This window comes from Pinus tabuliformis, chromosome 8 (assembly GCF_031772625.1).
Source record: "Pinus tabuliformis cultivar Carrire ecotype Pingquan chromosome 8, CPIR1, whole genome shotgun sequence".
NCBI classification, from domain to species: domain Eukaryota; kingdom Viridiplantae; phylum Streptophyta; class Pinopsida; order Pinales; family Pinaceae; genus Pinus; species Pinus tabuliformis.
In genome coordinates, this window is record NC_142294.1 from 62,528,044 (window position 1) to 62,545,060 (window position 17,017).

The following is a 17,017-nucleotide window of genomic DNA, read 5'->3' on the forward strand; positions in this document are numbered from 1 at the left end:
CAGGTGTGGGAGAAAAGATCCATATCTCCTCTCAACTTTTGAGAAATTTACATAGCAGGGGATATTTCTTTTGGGCCAGTGCAATAAAAAAATGGGATGGTGCTATTCCAATCTGGAAAACTGCTACAGATATGCAATTACCCGGTGCTCTGGAATCCCAATGGAATGCTATCACTATTTCACTGCAATCACGTGGATTGTATCGCTCGTCAGACAGGGATTGCCTCGTTTAGAAAGGCCTTGGTGGTGCATTGGCTGTATATGCAAAGCATATATGTCTCCAAATTTTATTATCAGAATCCGATACATGTGATAATACTTTTCCCCCAGCGTTTTGGAAATCTGGATGCCCTTTAAAAATCATTATTTTTGCTTGGCTAGTTTTTCATGACAGGAATCTCACTTGGGAGAATCTCCAGAAGCGCAAATGGTGTGGGCCTGCCATATGCCCCCTTTGCAGATCAAATTCTGAGAATAATTTGCATATTTTCCTACAGTGCCCTCAATCCCAGTTGATTTGGCAGAACTTAATTGCTCACTTTGGTTTCGCCATCGTCAATGCTCCTTCTATCTATGAGGCTTTCAAAGCATGGAGCAACATGTACTGCAAGTGGAGGCCCATTTCTCTGTTAACAATCTGGGCCATATGGAAATGGAAAAATCGAATGATTTTCGATTCCAAAAGGGAACCGTTTTATAAAGTTTTCGAATCTATCCTTTGTTTATATGAAGCGCTAGCTCAGCCACGACATCCCAAAGTCAGACAAGGAAGGAATCAACAACCCAATGATGCCTATGGATATCCCTGTGCTTTTTTTGACGGCGCTGCTCAGCATGACACATGCGCCTGTGGAGTTTATATAATCCCAAAAGAAGGACAAGCTTTTGACATACATTGGAATGGAGGACCTGGAACTAACAACAAAGCAGAAATATGGCCCTAGCTGGTCTCCTTTCTATCTCTGACTTCCTTGGCCTCAAAAACCTTCATATTTTTGGAGACTCGAAAGTCATCATTGACCATGTATTGTCTAAACGTATCATAAAAAATATACATCTCTCTGGCTGGTTGAACAGGCTTGAGGCTTTGTGGTGCTACAGGAAAGACTACACAATCTCCCATATTTTTAGGGATAAAAATCGGAGAGCAGATGCTTTATCAAAATAGGGGCTATCATCGCCACAGGGTATATGGAGGATGCAGATTACAGTGGACAACACCTCCCACCAGATCTAAGACTTTTCCATGCCGGGTACATATTTCTCTATTTTGTGAAGTAAAATCTGGTATGATTTTCTGTTTCCCCAACATTTGACTCATATTTTTGTCTTCTTTCCATATATAATCTTGGTTCAAGGGACTGATTTTCCAAATTCTATATGAACATATGTGCATTATGCAATATATTTCCTTAAGAACTTTATGTAACAGATCTGATAGGGCTACATATATCCTTTCTCTCCATGTGGTTTCAACCACATTACATTTTTCATATAAGATGGTTTCCATATCAACATTGTTGTACATATCTGCTGGATGAATATAATATAACCATATAGCTTGTTTTTCGTGCTAAAAAATTTGCTAAGCTGCTGAGTAGCTTTATTGATATATCTATTTTGTAGCTTTACTTTAAAATAATGTACAAAAACATGTTCACATAAACAAAAACAACTACATGGATAATGGATAACCTCTACATGACATTACTATTATTTAAAAAATGGCCATATGCGAATAGACATAACTAATTATTTCAAGTATAACTCATTATGATCCACCCTAGCTTTCAACAATGTCCATTCACATGTTGCTATTTTTCTACACACTACTATTATTTACAAAATATCCATATTCAAAATACACATAACTAATACCTTCAACTGTAACTCATTGTCATCCACCCTTTCTTTCAACAATGCCCATTCATATGTTGTTATTCTTCCACAAACTATTATTATTTACAAAATATCCATTTTCAGAATACACATAACTAACTATTGCAGTTGTCACTCATTATCATCCACCCTTGCTTTCAACAATTTCCATTCACATGTCCCTATTCTTCTCCACTCTATGCCTTACAGCATTTCCTTTGCAACATAAGATGCAAATGCTAGTATACGTTACTTTGGGTAAATTAATAGTTGAATTTTTTTTATTTTTTTTTCACATTACATAAATTTCTTTAGATATTTAAAACATAGTATAGTTATATAGGTGATTTCTTACCACCATATACAAACATATATGATATGCGTTTGGCTCTATGCTCAACATCAAACCACTTTGATATTTTGTTCACCCCGCATAACATTACATAGGTACTTATTATTGATTATGATCCGAATGGAGTTAATCGAGGAATATAGTAAGCCACTATGGTTTGGAATGTTACATATGTTATTGGTTTAGTGAAATAATATATAAGCGGGGAGCTTCTCGAACCTACAGGCATCGGTCGTAGTCGACCGACATTTGGCCTGCTCCCCATCGCATGATGAGGGCTTCGTGGACGGATCATACCTGTTCCTCCGTGGTTAGCGTACCTGATCTACCACGCCCTCCATCCAAACCCTCATTCCGCTTCGTCAGCAGCTATGAGCAAATTGTCTCCGGTGTCAGCTATTCTCCTCCTTGATAATAAGAAGGTAAATACTCTTGTGAATGACAATTTTGACTTTCTGTGCTTCTCACTGTAGTTTGCAGCTTGATAACTTAAGCTTCTTTGTTGATGTGGTGTAAGGTTTTATAATTTGTATTTTTGCTTCTGTGGATAACACAAAGTTGCTGATCCGAATTTAAATAGGAATGCAACAAATTACAGATATAATCATAAATACAAAGATGTAGTAGAAATAACACTTCATTTTATTAATATCAAACACTGAAATATGTTTACAAATAAAATGGAAATAACACTGATTTGGATGATGATAGCTTATCTTTGAGAAGAGATGTGAGAAGAGATGTGGTGACTATATGCCTTTCAACTGCGTTACAACGAGGCTAAAGGGCCTTTTTACTATTGAACAATAAAATCAAACCCTAAACAACCCTCTAGCCCGAGGAGATGTAACACCAAGAGTTTATGGGCCCTGTTGAGTGAGTTGGATAGCCAACTTCCTGGCGTTGCGACTTGGTCATATTATCTCCGTTTGATGCGTATAATAACCCGTTGGGAAAATCTCCAACCAACTTCCTTGCATCGTGACTTGGCCATATTATCTCCGCTTGACACGTATAATAACCCGTTGGGAAAATATCTCCGAGGACTACGACGGAAAAATGATTTTAAACAAAAAATCGTTGGTGGTAGATTGCCAAAAAAACATTGTTTAGGGCCTCAAAATGGCTCCGGAAATTTAGGGCACGAAAAACTACTAAAAATAGTAAACTGTGCTACAATTAAGGAAACTGAAGAACTAAAATAAACAATGGTGGGGTCCAAGAGGAATTGGCGAGTGGCCACCAATATCCACCTGCATCCGTCGCCCTCTCATAATCTACCTTGTGATAACAAGGCTACATGGTTGCATGGAGGGAGAATCACAGGCTTGCCGACTGCAACTATAAAAAGGTAAATAATTCAGGGTTATTTTGTGTTCCACCTTCTCGCTTAGGGTTAACAGTCTCACTGTTGGACTTTTACTCAGTTTTTCTCCCTTCTGCTTTTTTTGATAGGTTGGGCGAACACTGCAAGCCTAGTCTTGGCTTCTGTTTCCCCTTTCACGGGTACATACGATGTCCACCTACTCATTGAGGAATTGTAATGGTATAAGAAATTTATGAAATCGTTAAGGTTGGCGTAATTTTCCTGTTTCAGGGTTCACTGACCCTTATGGCCCAACTGGGTTCCTATTTCTGGCTTCTGAGAGGGTTGCTAAGATCTTAACTCATCGGATTTTTACCCATTTTTCTTGACATGCCTTTCCAGAAAGGCTTTTTAAATATGGCATTTTAGTCAGGGTTCCTACGAGTCTGTTTTTTTCACTGTGATTAGGTATTTATGAACTTCTCTGTAGGAGAATTCTGCAATTTCGCATCGTATTTCAGAGAGACAAATTCCATTCATATATATGTATTTTGTTTACAAAGAACTCCAAATTTTTCTGGTTCTCTTAGGCATTATTCTTATGGCCTTGACCCCTTATAATTTAAATGTTTTCTAGCAATTCGATTATATGTTTCCATGCACCAGTAATGTGATTATTTTCTTGCTCAACGAAGTCGATTATTTAGCTCTGCCTCCCATGTTGAAATTATGGCTTTAACCTGTGTTGGAGTTCCTCCATGGTATGCATGCATGAGGTTCTGAATGTTTTCCTCTCCAGTGTTCCTACCCTTCTTCCGCTGGGTCTTGCTAGTCGAAGCCACCGACAATTTTTTTTTTTTTTTGTCTATTTTCAAGCACGACGACCCCCTTTTCTTCCCGTCCCTACTTCCGCTTTCACCATTTTGTTTTCCTTCTAAATTTCTTCCAGCCACCACCCCTCTCTAATTCTTTCTTGCTCCTAGTATCGGAGCGTCAGAGTGAGAAGGGGAGGAAAATTAAATAAACCTATAAGAGTAGCATAAGTACAAACATTATAACCAGATCAAATTTCATTCTTGGACTTCTGCCATTCCATGTAAAGCACCATTATAGAATCTCGAATTCAAATTTGAGGAAGATGACCTGAATTATCCCCAGTCCCTTCCCATCTTTCCTTCATCCTCACTAGCGCAACAGTAAGTGATACTCTTCTCTCAACCACTTAATTCCTTCCTTGGAGTAGCCGGCCCACTGGGTTCCAGGCTTAGAAACCTCGACACCCAGGTTGACGGATAAACAAGGCTTGGGGAAATCAAGACAAAGAGTGTGGGAGTTTGGCTTTGTTCTATTTGAAATTACAAGCCCGCTGAGGTCTGGAGCCCTTGGTTCCTCCCTCCTACCCCTTAGGTTATTCAAGCTACCCTGCATCCTGACTTGAACTAGATTGGTTGCGAGAATGGTGAATAAAAAACCTGTAACTCCCCCTCGGTCAGTCTTATGATCCTCTACCCAGCCATCCCACCAATTCCACTGGATTGTATTCGTAATGGCAGAATTACCAGCCACACCGGGGTTCGAGTCCCCCAACTCCCAATTATTGCCCCTCTGCTCCTTCGGTTTACTCGAGAGTCAAGCTATGGCCTATTGGTCGAGCTTTCCCAACTTGTGGTACCCTAACACCCCTTTCCTTCCCCCCTGGGTTTGGAGGTTTCCCAAGAGCCAGACTAAGCCGGACTAGATGGACAAATGTGCATTGCAAATCCCATACCCCCCTCGCATCCCTCGTTGGTTCTGGAGATTACCAGACGGCCGCAGGTCCTCAAGGGAGCCTCGGCCCCTTTTATATCCCAATCTTCGGGTTTCAATGATGGCTGTTGCAAATTTCACTACCCTTGGGCCCAATAACACTCCTAACCCTCCATGGATTCCCTTATTCCCCAAAAGTATACGATACATTGCAGAACTAAAAAACCAAACATCGACAACAGAAGACTGAGCCAAATTTCTTTTGAAACATTCAAAACCACCACCATTCGATGCCAGACCAGCCTCCACTCTTGCAGCAATGACTCCATATGAAGACTAAGGTAGGCTTGAATTACATACCAGTCTCCTTTTGAGTCGTTGAAGGCGTTTTCCAGGTGGAGGTGACAATCCCTTCTCTCGCAGGCCAGGTTCTCCCCCTGGCTTCCAGTCTCGTCACCTGCTGCCTGTTTCCTCCTCCAACCTTGCATGCATGCAATGCCTGCCTTCACCACCTTTCCTCCTTGATTACATGCCAACCCACCCTTTTTTTTTCCCGAGGCAATCACCCCCTGTCTTTCTCTCCTGGTTCCTCCTACTGTGCTCGTGTGGGGTCCTTGGATGGGCCGCCAACTTACCCTGTCCACTTGTCCTTCAAGCATGTCCACGATCCAACTCAAAATCTCCTCTCCCATCACACCTCGATCTGGGGCAACTAGAACAACTCTTAAAATAAAGTAATCAACAAAATACGTACAGTTTTAATGTTTCTTCTAGGCATCAATATCTTTATGAGACCAATAAATTTAAAAAATAATAATATAGTTTTTATTTATTTATAAACTAAATCTTTTTTAAAATACTAGTTTTTATCTTAACATAAGAGGCACTTAATGAGTGGCAAAGCTGCATATCATACTTGTCTTATTTTGTGACTTTTTTGGCACATGTTCTTCCACCTGTTCACCAATCTGTTCATCAAATTGAATATATTTTTGGAAGGCAACTCTTATATTACTCTAATTTATGTGCTCACTAAGGAATGGAGATTTCATTTCACTCAGATTTCATTTCCATGTCACGCCTCCAAGAACCGTACAGGTGAGGTGTTTGGAAATAATAATCTCAATATCGCTTTAAATACTACAAACATCATGCTTGCTTAGTGAACTATTGAAAGGATAGAAGCCAGAGCAGGAGTACAACCCTTACCATTCCGCAACACAGCAGAGCAGTTCATGCATTTAATAAATTTTGGTAAATAGATATGGGCAAACATTTACAACACTTGCAAGTTCAGAAAATCATATACTATGTAAAATAGCTCATGTTGCTGTCAAATTTGTAAGTTAAAATAAATATGGATTTGTAATGTTAAACAAGTTAGAAAGTGAAAATATGTGAACACAAAATCATGGAGGAAATATTAATGGATGCGTAAAAACCAGTTAATTTACTCCGCAACCCAATGATACGTTACGGCAACCTCCTTTGTTTTACTGTATTTTACTATGCGTAATTTGTGATTCTGTTCAAACTATTTAAATAAAGTGGTTGCAGACCTTGTTAAATGTCGACAGAACCCTAGAATCGTGGGCTTTAGACAGTTTATCGAAGGTGTTTGATTGACGATTTTGGAATGTTGGATTTGAGAGGGTTTATGGTAGTACATTTTGGAATAATTTGGAAATTTAATGGAATATGAATTTTGAGAGAGTTGTTTATAACAGATGTTGAAATATTTCAAATATTTAAAAGTTTCTAAAAATTTGAATGAACGTTAATTATTTAATGTGGTTTATTTTTATTAAATTTCTGAAATATTTTGGAATAGGTAATTTAATATTACTGTTACAAAAAGTGTTTGATACTTGAACAATTATAAAATTTAAAACATTCTAAAAACCGGATAAACAAGAATAAAATTCAACAATTAATTTATATCTATTAAATTTTCAGAATACTTTAAAATCTGCCATCAATTTTCCAAAAATATTATGAAGAAAATAAATTTGTCTCATTTGACAAGAAAATAATTTTTTCTGATATAATAAGAAAATAAATTTTTAATTTCAAATAAATCTTGTTAAGATATTTAGCCCCCTTGATCTGGTCCAGGAAGTCATCAATCAGTGGACACATATGGCTTCTGAAAGTGCACATAGGTTAATGTTAGAAATGGATGTGATAAGGCTATGAACTGGGGTTTTGTAAGAAGCACAATCAATTTCTCTTATATTACAAGAAAATAATTTTTTAACGTTGAATTAATTTTAAAGCATACTCCAAACTCTATTTACTTAGCTCAATAAATTTATAACATGAATAAGAAAAATAAATTTTATATATTTAATAAAATTAAATAAATTTATAACATGAATAAGAAAAATAAATTTTATATATTTAATAAAATTAAATACTTAAAAGAAAAAAATTAAAACATTGTTATTGATTATATTAATAGATGTAGGTTATATGTTTCTCAATGTCAATTATATTTTAGTTTTCTAGATTGTAAAGGGAGTTTATAAAATTATATATTAAATTTGATTATTTATTTTGTATTTTCAGACACATTATGTAAACAGAACAAATAATATTGGTAAGTTTATTCGCTATTTTCAATCTACCCTCCGTGTAGGAAATATGCTAAGATGAAGAACTAGAGACTTTCTCTAAAATTAGAAATAGTATCAATGTAACAGATGCTTCCCACACCAGATTTGAATATAAACATGATCAAAACAAAGATATTCATATATGTAATTAAAATCCAAACCCAGGTCGAATCCATAATGTTGTACTCACATCTGAGACCACAAAACCCGTGCAAGCGTGCACAACAAGGATGGATGCATGATCAGTTGGATCTGTGTCAGCACAGGCTCCACTTAAATGACTCCATTATTCTTTATTGTAGACTATACTAGATATTCAGAAAGATTTCAGTTACAACCATTAGTAAGTTCAGCAGTCTTTGGGGTTTCCTGTCTGACTCTCCTTCCCCGAAATTTGATACCCTCTTCTTCAGTGCCAATTCTTTCTTCAACTGCTTCATGTAGTTCAAGACAGTCTGATATTGCAGATGGTTCCTTTTCATTGAGTGCTAAAATAACTGCATTCAAAGCTCTGAGAGGATCGTCCACATGATGCATCAGAATTTCAGAGATGTCTGCGGGAGTCATTTCGGCTCCTCTGCGCATACTTTCCTCCACTGCGGAAAAGAGAGGATGATCTTCAATCTGCAAATAATTGAAAGCAAGACATTTGAATGCAGGGAAAGCACAGAAGGAGAGGTGTATGTGCATATCCATCCTGCCGCATCTCAACAGTGTAGGGTCGAGCCTATCCCTGTGGTTCGTTGTGAAGATAATTATCCGTTCCTCTCCGCAGCACGACCACAGCCCGTCCGTAAAATTCAGAATATCCGAAAGAGTAAGTCGGCTTCCGCTTCTCTCTTCAGGATCATCCATTACCACTGCGTTTCTTTTTCCATCATCGAGCTTCGAAGGCTTGGAAACCCTGTTGGTCAAGTCCAGCGAACAGTCGATATCCTCGATAACAATAATCGATTTGTTGGTTGTTTTTATGAGCAGCGTGCGAAGTTCAGAGTTGTCATAAACCTTTGTGAGCTCCAGGTCATAGACATCGTACTGTCGGGAATTTCTGGTTATTCCAAACAAAATACAGTGGAAAAATCCTCTGTTTCCACTGTTGAGAATTTCTGATAAATTCTGAAACAACAAAAATATGAACAGAGAGCAATACTCTGTTTTCTGATAATTCAAAAACAAAAGAACAGAGCATAAAATAATACTCTACTTTGCCTCAGGATCAAAAACTGATCAAAATAATACTCTGGTTTTGACACAGAAAAATACTCTGTTTTTAACTCAGAAAAACAGAAAAAATTGTTCTCTGGAAACGGTGTTGCAGCAACACAGTTTTTTTTCAGTTGCTGTAACTGGTGTTGCAGCAACGCTGTTCGTGGTGTTGCAGCAACGTAAAAAAATTTCAGTTGCTGTTCGTGGTGTTGCAGCAACGTAAATTTTTGGTGTTGCAGCAACGTAACTTTTGACGTCAAGTATTTTTTGAGTTACGGTGTAACAGCAACAGGAAATTTTTGACAAAATAACTTTTGATGTAACAGCAACGCACAGAAAGAAACTTCTATTTATGAAAATAAACCAAGAGATAAAACTAAGTCTTCCTCACGTAGAGGGATCTTCATAACAAATTACAACAGGAACGTTTCAGTTCCACAAAAACAACTATCTCAGAAAATTTCAGCACTGCTGTGCAATACAAAAAAAAACTCTCTTGTTCTACACTGTTGTGTGTTACAAAAGGACTTTCAATCTATTTCCTCTCTCTGTTTTTCTACACTGCTGTGTCTGCATTTTATAGTGCGGGAAAGGGTCTTCACCGCCTTAACTTTCTGATAGAGTTTCTGTTGTTCATAATTAACATATTTGATCTTTTGTTGTATTTCTTGAGTCGGTGGTGATGAAATCTATGGCTAGTAAATGCTGCTACGGCTCGAGAATGGTTCTTTTTCTGTTTCAGCCGTTCTGCCCATTAATACGGTTGTTGAAAAGTAACGGTGTGGCGCTGGATCTGATCTTCTTCATTCTGGAAACACAAAAATAATTAAAGAGTGAAAAGATGGTAATGGCGGTGACATAAAAGATCGGGAAAAAATGTGGGGCGCCGGATCACGACAAATGAATAAAGTAGCTGCTGTTGTTCTGTTTACTGCAGTTGAAATTATAATTTCAACACTCCCCTTTAATTTCAACTGCTGGGTTATCAGTCATACCCAGAAGTTTCCTTAAAAACTCAAAACTTTTCTGATCCAATGGCTTTGTCAGAATATCTGCAACCTGTTCCTGAGTCCTGCAATGTTGTAGAATGATTTCTCCATTGTTCACCAATTCTCTGATGTAGTGAAACTTTGTGTCTATGTGTTTTGTTCTTTTGTGGAATACAGAGTTCTTGGATAATGCAATAGCTGAGCTATTGTCACAAAAAATAATTGTTGTTGTTGCCTGCTCCTGGCATAGACTTCTCAACATTCTCCTCATCCAAACCGCTTGACATGCTGCTGCTGTAGCTGCCACATACTCTGCTTCTGCTGTAGACAATGCCACAATTGGCTGTTTCTTGGAAGCCCATGAAATGGCTCCTGAACCTATGTGGAAAATGTAACCAGATGTGCTTTTCCGGTCATCTACACTTCCAGCCCAATCGCTATCTGTGTATCCAACTAAATCTGAACATTCTGAAACAGTATAAAATATGCCATACCTTTTTGTACCTTTAACATACCTCAGAATTCTCTTTGCTGCCTGCCAATGTGTTTCTTTTGGCTTCTCCATGAATCTGGAAATTAAACTAACAGCATACATTATGTCTGGCCTAGTTGCAGTCAAATACATGAGGCTGCCAACTATGCTCTTGTACACACTAGGGTCAAAATCTTTGCTGCTGTCTTCTTTGCTGAGTTTTAATCCCATCACTGTGGGAGTGATTGCTGCCTTGCTGTCCTGCATGTTAAATCTGCTCAACACTTCATTTACATATTTTGCCTGTGAAATAAAAATTCCATTTTTATTTTGATCTACTTCTATTCCTAAGAAGTATCTCAGCAAACCCATGTCAGTCATCTCAAATTCTTCTTTCATGACTGATTTGAAATTTTCAATGAGGTAGTCATCATTACTTGTAAAAATCACATCATCAACATATAACACAACAATTAAAATTTTACAGTCTTTTTCTTTGATGTAAACAGTAGGTTCTCGCTCTTGGTGCTTGCTTCAGCCCATAAAGAGCTTTCTTCAATCTGCAGACTTTGTGCTCTTGGCCTTTCTTCTCATAGCCTAGAGGTTGCTCGATGTAGACCTCTTCCATTAATACTCCATTCAAGAATGCTGACTTCACGTCCATTTGGTAAACTTTCCATTTGTTTTGTGCTGCTATGGACAGCACTGTTCTTACTGTTTCCATTCTTGCAACTGGTGCAAAAGTCTCCTCATAATCTCTCCCATATTGCTGCTTGTATCCCTTGACAACAAGTCTTGCCCTATGTCTTTCTATCTTGCCTTCAACATTACTCTTGGTCTTGTAGACCCATTTAACTCCAATGACTTCTTTACCTTTTGGTAGCTCAACTAAATCCCATGTCTTATTTCTTTCTATGGCATTCATCTCCTCATCCATAGCTTCTATCCATTTCTTATCTTTAATTGCATCTTCGAAATGAACAGGGTCATCAACATGACAATACAAGGCAAATAGGGAATTCATTCCTTCATCATAAATATCACTTAAATTTCTGAATTTCTTACCTCTTTCATTCGGTGTGCAAGTGCTTGTAGATGCACTTGAATTTCCTTCTTGTGGTGTGCTTGGAGAAGCACTCTCATTTCTCCTCAAGGGTGTCTCTTGCTATTCTGTTGTTGGCGCTGCTGTTTGGGGATGTGTTTCAGCCAACTCCTCATCATCATCATCATGAGACAAACAGTTTTTAACATTAACTGTTTTCTCTATGCTTCCATCCCAAGCTTCCTCTTCAATAAATTGAACATCTCTGCTCACAAAAAACTTCTTGGTGGATGGGATATATAACCTGTAAGCTTTGGATTCTTCACTGTATCCAATGAAAATACATTTCTCCCCTTTGCTGTCCAATTTCTTCCTTAGCTGATCTGGAATGTGTGCATAAGCCACACAACCAAAAACTTTCATGTGGGAGACTCCTTGCTTTCTCCTACTCCATGCTTCCTCTGGCACTTTGTTCATCACTGCTTTTGTAGGACATCTATTCAAAATATATACTGCACAGTGTACAGCTTCAGCCCAATAATCATTTGGCAAATGCTTTGCCTTCAACATGCTCCTTGCCATATCCATGATTGTTCTGTTTTTCCTTTCAGCAACTCCATTTTGCTGCGGGGTGTACCTTGCTGTAAATTGCTTATGAATTCCATTTTCCCTGCAAAAACGTAAAAATTCTTTGGAGATATACTCACCTCCTCTGTCAGTTCTCAAAACCTTGATACGCAGCCCACTTTGATTTTCTACAAGTGCTTTGAAATTTTGGAATTTTTCAAACACTTCACTCTTATTCTTCAGAAAATAAACCCAAGTCTTTCTGGTAAAATCATCAATAAATGTTAGAAAATATTGGCTGCCTGCAAGTGATGGAGCTTGCATCGGTCCACATAAATCTGAGTGGACAATTTCTAAGGGTGCTTTTGCCCTTATGCTTTTCCCAGTTGGAAAACTTTCTCTGTGTTGTTTTCCCAATATACAACCTTCACAAAGGCTGTCTGGCTTTTCTATCAATGGTAATCCTCTTAGCATTCCTTTTCTACTCAACAAATTAAGACCTCCAAAGTTGAGATGTCCAAATCTCAAATGCCACAACCAATTTTCATCCTTTGGTACGCTTTGGAGAGCCTCTTGTGTCACTGATGCAATTACTTCTTTATTCTTCAGATCTGCCCTTATTCTGAGAGGGAACATCCTGTTCCTTGTCATCCTCACTTCAACAATACAACGTTTGCTGGGTAATCTGTCCATGATGGTGCATACATCATTCTCAAAGAAAACATTGTAACCCTTCTGAACAAGCTGTCCAATACTCAAGAGATTACACTTCATTCCAGGAACATAATAGACATCTGCTATGGTTTTCTTTTCACCTTTCTTTGTAAATATTTTAACTTCTCCTTTTCCCATAACAGAAATTTTACTATCAGTCCCAAGTGTGACTTGTGACTGCACACTCTGATCTAAAGCAGAAAACAGGGCTATGTTTCCTGTCATATGGTTGCTGCAACCAGAATCTAGAAACCATATATCCTCACTGTTTGTTTCAGCCATATTACAAACTAACAACACATTATCTTGACTGATATTTTCTCTAGTGATATTTGCACTAGATCTATTACTCATATCATGCTGCTTTTTCTTACATTCATTTGCATAGTGCCCATATTTTTTACAATAATAACATTGGACATTGGATTTTTCATACCTTTGTCCTTGAGCATGATGTTGTCCACTTTGCTGACTGCTGCCATGGCCTTGGTTCTGATTTGGATTGCTGCCTCTTCCTTGAACGTTTGTTGGACTGTTTCTTCCGCCTCTGTATTGGCTTCTGCCTCTTCCTCTCTTGTTTCCTCTGCCTTGACCTCTTCCTCTTCCAAATGACATCTGGGTCTTGAAGGCTTGCTCTAGAGATGAGTTTTCATTTCTACTCAACCTCTGCTCATGTGTTATCAATGATGCATGAAGTTCATCAACTGAGAAATTTGAGAGATCCTTTGTCTCTTCTATGGTGGTGACAATCACATCAAACTTTGAGGGTAGGCACCTCAATAGTTTCTCCACAATCCTCCTTTCTTCAAGAGTTTCTCCATGAGACCTTATCTGTGTGACCAAACCAATTGCTTGTGTGAAGAATGAGTCAATATTGTCTGACTCCTTCATACGCAGGTTCTCAAAATCTTTCCTCAGCAACTGTAGTTTTGCTGTCTTCACTTTCTCCATGCCTTGATAGGCTGTCTTGAGAGTTTTCCATGCTTCTCTGGATGTCTTGGCTGCTGCTATCCTTGGAAACACACTCTCATGCACTGCTTGATATAAGAATACAAGGGCTTTTGAGTCCTTCTTCTTATTGCTCTTCAACAGCTCTTTCTCTGCCTGAGTTAATCCAATAAACTCATCTTCATTTGCTGGTTCTTCAAATCCATATTCAACAAGTTCCAATAAATCTTGTGAGGCAAACACGGCTCTCATGGTTATTGCCCAGTAGTCATAATTTTTCCCATTGAACTGTGGGAGCTGGGTATTAAACATACCCACGCTGGTGCTGGCCATTCTTGCAATTACTTGACTGAAAAAAAATCACTTAATTGTCTTCAGCAGCTACACAAAAAAAACTAATCTGAAAAATACCTTGACAGCGTTTTCACTCTGCTGTATAATTTGCTGCAGCAACAAATCTTCTTTCAGCTTCTTTGATGTCTTCAAAGAGCCTGGACAAGCTCTGATACCATGTCGGGAATTTCTGGTTATTCCAAACAAAATACAGTGGAAAAATCCTCTGTTTCCACTGTTGAGAATTTTCTGATAAATTCTGAAACAACAAAAATATGAACAGAGAGCAATACTCTGTTTTCTGATAATTCAAAAACACAAGAACAGAGCATAAAATAATACTCTACTTTGCCTCAGGATCAAAAACTGATCAAAATAATACTCTGGTTTTGACACAGAAAAATACTCTGTTTTTAACTCAGAAAAACAGAAAAATTTGTTCTCTGGAAACGGTGCTGCAGCAACACAGTTTTTTTTCAGTTGCTGTAACTGGTGTTGCAGCAACGCTGTTCGTGGTGTTGCAGCAACGTAAAAAATTTTCAGTTGCTGTTCGTGGTGTTGCAGCAACGTAAATTTTTGGTGTTGCAGCAACGTAACTTTTGACGTCAAGTATTTTTTGAGTTACGGTGTAACAGCAACAGGAAATTTTTGACAAAATAACTTTTGATGTAACAGCAACGCACAGAAAGAAACTTCTATTTATGAAAATAAACCAAGAGATAAAACTAAGTCTTCCTCACGTAGAGGGATCTTCATAACAGATTACAACAGGAACGTTTCAGTTCCACAAAAACAACTATCTCAGAAAATTTCACCACTGTTGTGCAATACAAAAAAAAACTCTCTTGTTCTACACTGCTGTGTGTTACAAAAGGACTTTCAATCTATTTCCTCTCTCTATTTTTCTACACTGCTGTGTCTGCATTTTATAGTGCGGGAAAGGGTCTTCACCGCCTTAACTTTCTGATAGAGTTTCTGCTGTTCATAATTAACAGATTTGATCTTTTGTTGTATTTCTTGAGTCGGTGGTGATGAAATCTATGGCTAGTAAATGCTGTTACGGCTCGAGAATGGTTCTTTTTCTGTTTCAGCCGTTCTGCCAATTAATACGGTTGTTGCAAAGTAACGGTGTGGCGCTGGATCTGATCTTCTTCATTCTGGAAACACAAAAATAATTAAAGAGTGAAAAGATGGTAATGGCGGTGACATAAAAGATCGGGAAAAAATGTGGGGCGCCGGATCACGACAAATGAATAAAGTAGCTGCTGCTGTTCTGTTTACTGCAGTTGAAATTATAATTTCAACACGTACTTCATATAATTAGCGGTGGCGGAAACCAGACTGGATTTCCCAGTTCCAGGAGGACCGTAAAGAAGGTATCCTCGTTTCCAGGGACGGCCGACTCTGCTATGAAACTCTTTTCCTTGCCTGAAGCGGTCCAGGTCCCTTATGATCTTCTCCTTCATCGCAGGATCCAGGGCCAGAGAATCGAAAGAGGAAGGATGCTTGAACAAAACCCTTCTCCATCCACCATTATTGGTATAGAGGGTTCTGCTGCTCTTTAATCTCTTCAATTCAGCTGCTCTATTTGCAATTTGAACAAAATATGCTGATAAAAAGGATTTGCTTGGTTTGGCTACCTTTAGGCTAAACCTACGCTTCTCTACCAGATCGTCGTTCTTGCCAACACATTGAATGTGGTGAGACCACCAAACAGTGGCTCCCCGGAAGGAATCAACCACCGCCTCACCAGAAGCGGGACCGAACTCTGTACTGCTCGAGTTCTTGGAGCGAAATACAATCAGTTTTGGGGCGCTGCCAATGGCGTCGAGCTCACACAAATAGAGCTCGAGGTCGTTAAACACCTCATTGGAATTGCCTCCACGACTTCCCTTAAACTCTGGAATGTCGAGATAGTAATAGGGATCGAAACGATTCCCAATGTAGGACCACCATTGATTCAACCACTGATTCAACGATTCTCGGAATTGTGGAGGGAGGAGGTTGCAGAAGAGAGTGAAGAAGCCTACCAGCGACCATATTTGTCCAATTCCATTCTGCATTATTCGAAACCTTCACAAAAGGACGCAGAAATGCAAAAAAAGGATTACTTCTTGGAGGGGAAGAGAAATGCAGGGTAACGCAGAAATGCACAAAAAGAAGGATTAGTTCTTGGAGGGGAAGAGAAATGCAGGGTAAACCTAATTCGGATTACTTCCTGGAAGGGGAAGAGAAATGCACAGGAATGGTAGGAAGGAACCCTTTACCACAGCCGCCTTGAAAAAAGAGAATGAAGACAAATTTGGTGGGTAAAATGTTTTTTCAGCGTAGGTACATGATAAAATTATTGAAAACTACTTATTATTTTCCCAAAGAAATTTGGCCAAAATTTGAAATACTATTATATTTGGTCAAAAAAACATTTATTATTACCCAATCAAAAGATACACATTTTTCCCTTTCAAAAATAGTGTACATATGACTTATACTGTTCAACTATTATCAAAACAGAATCTAATGGTCACTCTTCAATACATGTGCTCTACCTACGCATGCTTATATAAAATGCTACTATATTTGTAAAAATAATTATTAAAGGTGTGGTTTTCAAACATTTTATTTTAAATAAGCATCTAACATCAGTTAAGAAGGATCAAATTTCTTTATGTGCGAATTTTTTAAAGTAAGAAGGATCAAATTTCTTTATGTGCGAATTCTTTAAAGTACACTGCATAATATAATGTGTAATTTTTCATTATTTTAATTGTATTTTTTGAATACTATATAAAGTATATATAGGACCAAACAAATGTTTTAACCATAATTTTATTTAATTGATATATATATAT

At 38.1% G+C, this 17,017-nt stretch overlaps 1 protein-coding gene across 1 annotated transcript; it reads right to left on the reverse strand.

Annotated features, from left to right (window-relative positions):
• Positions 1 to 8,015: 8,015 nt before the first annotated feature.
• On the reverse strand, positions 8,016 to 16,378 carry LOC149234156 (AAA-ATPase At4g30250-like). The gene is made up of 2 exons (XM_089461114.1): positions 15,476 to 16,378; positions 8,016 to 8,932 (listed from the first exon to the last, which is right to left on the reverse strand). The coding sequence occupies exons 1-2, from the start codon at positions 16,229 to 16,231 to the stop codon at positions 8,225 to 8,227; spliced, it is 1,464 nt and encodes a 487-aa protein (XP_089317240.1). The 5' UTR covers positions 16,232 to 16,378; the 3' UTR covers positions 8,016 to 8,224.
• Between the last annotated feature and the right edge of the window lie 639 nt (positions 16,379 to 17,017).

Coding starts and splice junctions, on each gene's coding strand:
- LOC149234156 (XM_089461114.1), bottom strand. CDS start 16,231: ATGCAGAATGGAATTGGACAAATATGGTCGCTGGTAGGCTTCTTCACT. Junction 8,933..15,475: donor CCGCTAATTATATGAAGTAC/GTGTTGAAATTA, acceptor AATTCCCGACAG/TACGATGTCTATGACCTGGA.